Genomic DNA, 7,034 nt, shown 5'->3' on the forward strand with positions numbered 1-7,034 from the left:
AGGCGAATGGAGAATTGCACACCGCGACCGAGGCTGTGTATGGAAGATCTTTGACTCAACCTTACCTCAGAAAGAAGCGTAGGTCTTGTGAACGGCGATTAAATAATTCTAGAGAATTCAGGACGTTTTGATTGATCACTGAAAGCAAAGGTCACCTCGAAAGGAGCGAAAGGTTAAAAAGATCAGTTTAAGTTTCACCGCACCGTCGGCGCCCCGAACTTTGCAGAGCGCGAAGGATAATACAACGAACTCGTCGCGGAATGCATTTCGCCGTAGTTGCTGATAAACTGGATTTATCTTCGACCGAAAGGAGGTTAGAAAAAGAAAAATATAATTTTTATTGTGTCGTTAATAAATTAGTGTACGTGACTCCAACGGTTCGTGACAATTGTGCACATTCTCATTTAATTTTCGACCTTTCTTTACTTCACGCGTTTCTGAGGGGCACTTTTTATGCCGTGTTATTAGAAGAAATGGAAATTATAAGTAGAGTGGAGTCGTTTGATTGTGTTGCAGCATATTTTTAGAGATCGTAGGTCTGCATGGTTTCCGCTGTTACCTGCACGTCGCTTCTCAGAGTGACACCTCTGTATGAATTTGCCATGCCATGCTTATACTTTGTTTAGGTTCGTTTCTATTGCAAGATATGTTTTAGGGCTCTGAGTAGCAAAGCAAAGTATTAATAAACGCCGCGGGTAATGGCGGTCGCAGCGCGATACTTCGAATTCGACAAAGCTCAACGCGACAAATTGCTGATTACAGAGGACCCCTCCCTGATATTCTCAACTGTCAAAGTGGCACGTGACCAGACCCAACCAGGGTCTCTCTAATAAAAAAGAAAGAACTTCCCAAAACTGTGGACTGATGACCTTACTGGTGGCTATTACAAGCTGGCTAGACAAATGTTTATTATCAAAAGGTAAATATTTTATTCCAAAATTCCGCGTTACCCTAAAAATAATAACTCTTTTATTCTGTACAGTGTTATTAATTAACATGGGCAGAATTAACTGCTGTTCTGTTTGGTTATTCTGCTGATTAAATAGCTTCTCTTATAAACTGTAGATCAGTCTTACGCTACGGTCTCTTCCACTATTTTGTCCAACCAAGAAATGCTTTCTTGTTTTCAAGTTAAAATTAAATTGGTTGTTTTATTTCCAACTGATAGCTGAGAAGGCAAATGGCTTGAGGTAGCCTCTTTAATAATGACACGACAAGGTCAACGGCAATGAAACTCGGTGTTCACTTTCCTTGACTACAACTCGTTGGAGCTTCGGTTTACGTTTTTCCAAAAGAACTTCTTACATTCTCTGCGTTTTCACTCTTCAAATGATTGTCAAATCAACACTGACAGTCGATCATGTTATCACGCAGCGCTTTGTTGTTCTCCTGTTAAGTACTTTACACTGCTCTGGTGGCCATTGGAGGAACTTACTTTCTCCAACTCTTTGCACGGTTTTTGAACGCTGGTAAAACAGCGCATGAACAGATGTAGCCTGCGGCTGACTTGTCGCGCGGCCACGTAAGCCAGTGTACAACCAGCAGCGATTTCTATGGCGCGATGTATCGTTTGGAACGCTAGCCAAGGCCATGGTTCCGGGGTCTTCATACCTTCGTCCTTGTACATGTTATACACGTGAATAATCGAGTACAACTGTAGCGCGCAACTGGCAATTCCCAGAAAAACTGTGATGTAGGTGATCTTGACGAGTTTAGACACGTTCGGTCGATAGGGGCGAGAGCTGGTGGCCCTGCCACGCTGGCTTGCTTGACCGAGGCGGGAAACGTGAGTGTTGTTTTTTTGAACATACTTGACAATCTTCGTGCCACTGTATAAGAAACTTACAGAGAGAATTAAGTTGAGCATGATGTAAAACGACTGGCAGATGATGACGAGTGCTTTCCAGCTGGCGAACAGCGACACCATGACTTCTGCGAAGAACGTTAGGCTGAAATGGAAAATGATAACAGCGGACAAGAACCTGCCACTCTGAAGTTTCTCCGGGTACAGCTTGAGTTTCATCACTTGAAGGAACGCAAGGTGAACCAGTGAAAAAGACGCCGTGATGCACGGTAGGGCGATACCGAACAGTATTCGAGTCAATATCACCGGGCACACGGGCAATAAGTTGCATTGTTCAGACTCGTAGGGATTCACGAGGAGAAACAAACCTCGCGTCAAACCAAAGATGAGCAAAAGGCTTGTTATAACCAGCGCTAAATGTCCCCGTTTTGTCCGCCGTTTAATAATGATAATTTCTATCATGGTTATCAGAGAGTACACAGCGAGAAGGATGAAAAGTATGCCAAAACCAATCCAGTGCATCTCCCAAGCCCATTGCCATGTTTTCAGCGCAGGGCCCCACTCTGGGACGGGCTCAGCAGCCATAGAAGGGCTTGATGAGGTAGCAGGATAGGGCTCCATTTTAGCCATAGGTAGCGCAATCACTTTAGTCCTTTCCCCTGGAAGGAAAATAATTGACAGCACTCGATTTAGGTAATTGCAAAGTCAAAGAGGCTTGGTGCTACCCGAGCTAGCAAGGCGTTACAAATAGGTAGTTAAAAATGATCACAAAATCGAACAAACAAACGTGATTATAAGCCATAAGAAAACATACGAGCAATATGTAATAAATTATATATTACAAAATAGAACGGAAGGAAAGCAGCGGGGAAGGACCAGAAAGGAACCTCGAAGGGGGATCATCTTGGAAGTCGGACATTTCTGAGTGTGTAGCGACAAAGTTGCCAACTCGGATATATTCTACATTTCACAAAACTGGCTTACACCTGTCGGAAACGTCTTGACGAACATGCAAGAATAATTAAGACGTAATCATCGCTACAGTAGTTTTACAACAACGTGTCCAGTAACACTTACGATGCTCACACGATATCGGCCTTACATCGACAGTTCAACGCAAACACTGATGTTTCCTACCTTTAAATGAAGGTTTCAAACTAATAAAATTCCTTCTCAGCATGCCCTGACACGAGAAACGCTAATAGCTTTTTGCTTCCTCCTTCCTTGTTTAACAAGACGAGTCATCTTTAGCGGTTAAAGTGACGTAGAAGTTCTACGGGTGAAGCCACGTAAGAAACCACAAAGCGGAACGCTTTTTGTCCCAAATGTTCAGGAAGATTATTATAACATTTCGCAAGAGGAGGGATTCTTGCTAGACTCGTAGCTAGAAGTAAACTTTTTGTATCTTTCTAGCAATTTCAGCCCTCGTTAGACCACGAGGCTTTTCTCACCTGATTAAATCACTGCTTTTTTGTCGTTGCGTGTTTTCAGGAGAATAAGAAAGGGAAAAAAGAAAACGCACTTCCAAGATCAGACCACAAGACACGCCCCCTCTGAGGCTTGACCATTATTTTTTTTGAGGAGGGAGGGCTGGGCAATTTCCCCCCAAAAAATTCCTGCGCATCAAAAACCGCTGAAAACGAACTGAATCGTTCAAGGGGAGCCATGGGAACAAAAGAATCGAGCAAGTGCTGTCTACTAACCAGGTCCTGTGTTTGACTTAAAAAACTTCTTGCACAAGCTATTCCCCACTAAAAAAAATAATGCACAACCTAAAGGTACGAAAAAAAAAATTCATGCCCCAGAAAATTGCCCAACCCCAACCCCAACCCCCTGCCCCCTTCCCTCCTGAAAAAATAATAGTCCGCCCTGAATATGTTGCGATCAATTTGTCGTTCTCGTCCCCATGGCTCTTTTCGCCAAGGCCCCGCCGGCTAAGAGAAGCGGAAAGGGCTATGGGGACGAGAATGTCTCTTTGTGGGAGAGGAAGATTGCGTGACGAGCCCAGGTCAGCGTAGGAGGCTAGGGCTTGTTGAATATGGAACAAGTCACATGACAGCTAATGTAGGCTTCTACACAATGTACAGAGTTGTATTGAAGACTCAGTGGAAAAATTGCGATAATAAGCATACCTATCCGTAATTGCTGTTTCATTTATAAAGCTGGCTTCATGATAAAATCTTAATTCAGTTGTCGGCTTCTCAAAAGGTATTAATATGGAAAGTGACGAATAATTGATGTAAAATATGAAATCCAATACCCATGGCTAGAAATCCACATTCCATGAAATTAAATGGACGTGAAAAAAAAATACACAACATAAAATTAACCTAACAAAAGATATATTTTGTTGTTCAAGCCCTTAAGCGGCCAAGTAGAGAATTATACCTTTTTGTGAGTGTGAATTATCCAGTGGATTTCTACATAAGTACCTCGAAGAGTTTCAAATGAAATACTGCAGAGTTTTACGCAGCCAGGTTAATTCTGTACACCTAATAGATGAGTAGGAGAGTGCGTCATAAAGGAAAATTTAAACTTTGTTTTGTGTGACGTAAAAATGAGCGAAGTGCATACGGCGGGGCTTTGTCAGGGGTAACAAATGACTTTAACATACGAGAGGCCGTCAAGGGTCGTGTAATAACGGTACTTGAGGACTGAGTGGGAAGGCCAAACAGGAAATTATTAGACCCGTCATGACGTAAGAACAGAACGAAGCGTAACTGACCGTAACAACGCCGGAAAACGGAAGATTTTACGAAAGGTGGCAGACAAACTCAGTCGATCTGTTTATTCATGTGATGTGTGAAAATTTTGATAGTTTTGGTACGGGTTAAGAATTTGTCCTTGCGAAAAAAAAGTGCCCAAATTGTTCCGTCAGTACAAGGTACGTTCTGTTGGCCCTTCAGGCGATGCGATCGTACTTTGAACAACTCGAAAGCTCAAAAACCGGAATCACGTGATCGGAGCGCCGTCCTTGGAGAAAGCGGCGGTGCAGCGCTTGGACTCCGTCTGATTCCGTCTTGCGTCAGAAGTTTATATGAGTGACCCGGTTATCATTCTTAAACTAATAACTCAAATCAAAACTAACCAGAAACTTGCCCTTTATGGTTCAGTTATCACTGTAACATAGCTAGTCTGCGGTCCAACTTATCCGGTGTAGAGTGTCTGTGACGCAGACTAAGAGCTAGCTAGAAAGAGAGTTTTTTTTTCTTTGATGTAGTTAGATTGGCGAACAGCTAACAGCGGCCGGCCTGCAAGTTGCACTCTGTTAGGCAATTGACGTCAATTTGTTCGCGCACAACGTTAATCCGAAAATAAAGAAAATGACAGACTTATATAATTAGAGTAAACTAGCTGATCACAAGGAGCCGATATTGCCGATTTTTTGGACTCCAAAGGGAGACCATTAGAGAAATAAGAAAAACGTTTTGAAAAATATGATAAAGGAAGGAAAAAGGTCAGTATTACATTTGAAAAACACTTAAAGGATTGCGATTTGGAAAATTTAATTGCTACGCAACTGTCGTGAGTATGATTTATGTCTTAATGGATAGTTTGAGCGAACGATTAAGGCGTCTTCCGAAGTTTAAATACATCACTGAGCAGTTTTATAAGAATGTCGCAACTTGTTAGTATTGTGAACCTTTTTTGCATCCCAAGTTGTCGAAGTAACGCAATACATTTATCCATACACCTTGGCTAGTCAACATTCTTGATATCGCACACAACTCCATGCAATATCACTTCTTATTTCCCTCGTCAAGGGGTAAAATATAATTTATAGTAAACAAAAGTAACGTGATCGATACACAAATGCGAAAAAATGTTTAGAATCTGATGAATGAGTTGGGCAAGCACGAAATTGTCAACAAAGTTGGAAACGTCACAAATTTGCCACAATAATACAAGAATGAAATGCCAGGGCAAAAAATCTGGTATCGCCCCTCACGAATAACGCCTTTAAACCCTCGGGAATATAAAACTTATAAAAACAATCATTAAAATTATTAAGAAACTGAGCGGTGTCAATGGATTTGCTGCTGTAGTTTAGTTATCATACATGAAGACTCTGTTATTTGTCTAGTTCATGTGGTGTAGTTCATGTAGTTTCTGTACTTTGTACAGTGAATGCATTATAGTTTGTGCGGTCGTCGTTACTCTTTCGTTGAGTATAAATCAGTTTCAGATGGAGTAGTACTTCTGCACGGTTTGACCAATTAGTCACAATGCCGTCAGTTTCAGTATCTCTCGAGCGGATTGAGTCAGTCCCGTATTTTTATTTGTGTATGGAAGCTCCGGTCGTCTTGAAACATAATGGCGTGGTTTGAATTCACACTGAGCAAAATGCTTGAGGTATTTCGTGCTGTTTTCCCCAGACCAACTGTTGTCGTATGCGTGCAATGTCATTAACCGCGGGCAAATTTAGTTAATCAGTACACTTTCTGACTTTTTATAAATTGTCAACTCGTTATGAAACGCTCTTTCATTAAAACCCCCAAATGTAACTGCGTATGAGAATGTTGGAAAAAGAGTAAGGTCTTACCTCAGTTTTGTCCAAGAGAGGTTCTTTTGCCTTGTCGCATGAGATCACATTTGCCGGTCTTTGAATGTTGTATCAATAGCTAGAAAATGACGCTGAAATGTTTGCAAACATCCAATGATCGCAAATAATCTTTGAGTTTGGTCGTTAGTTAGTCAAATCTTACAAGTCTGCACCTGTCGATGAATATACAGCTCTATATATGTCTCGTCGATGCATTTAGTGCTCTGTTTTAGTACATCCAGAATGCCTGTTTAATATCGCTGGCTCTTTGAAATGCAATTATCTATGCAAATCCTAGTCCCGCGTTGAATGGGTTCGTTTATGCATCGCTACCCTCTCCAAATAATTTTTCTCTCCAGAGAACCAACGCTTTAGGCAAATTCTCTTTGACAATGCAAGCTTAATTGTGCCGCCTTATTATTCTATTCCTTTCAATCAGCAATCAGTTAGAGTATCACAATGTTTTGTGAAACAACTACAACTGCACATTTTTTTGTTCTTTCTGACTACGAAAACGCGTCCAATTGGTTGACTCGACATGACGAAATGTTCTATACTTGTCGTACGAACTTAGTTATATTGGTTTTTGCATCGTCTCTCACGAAACCAAATACGTTATGGAGGCGGGGTTGCTAACTTTGTATCGAATCCTCTAAGCTTGAAGAAGAAAAAGATAGTTGTGTAAAG

The 7,034-nt window shown here is 41.5% G+C and overlaps 1 protein-coding gene across 1 annotated transcript; it reads right to left on the reverse strand.

Annotated features, from left to right (window-relative positions):
* Positions 1-905: 905 nt before the first annotated feature.
* LOC110051972 (proline-rich transmembrane protein 4-like) lies at positions 906-6,812 on the reverse strand. Its single transcript, XM_020758088.2, has 2 exons — positions 6,348-6,812; positions 906-2,463 (listed from the first exon to the last, which is right to left on the reverse strand). Exon 2 carries the CDS (start codon positions 2,432-2,434, stop codon positions 1,367-1,369), a length of 1,068 nt encoding a protein of 355 aa, XP_020613747.2. The 5' UTR covers positions 2,435-2,463; positions 6,348-6,812; the 3' UTR covers positions 906-1,366.
* Between the last annotated feature and the right edge of the window lie 222 nt (positions 6,813-7,034).

This window comes from Orbicella faveolata, unplaced genomic scaffold (genome assembly GCF_042242905.1).
Source record: "Orbicella faveolata isolate gen_17 unplaced genomic scaffold, um_ofav_v1 contig_47, whole genome shotgun sequence".
In the NCBI taxonomy this organism is placed as follows: domain Eukaryota; kingdom Metazoa; phylum Cnidaria; class Anthozoa; order Scleractinia; family Merulinidae; genus Orbicella; species Orbicella faveolata.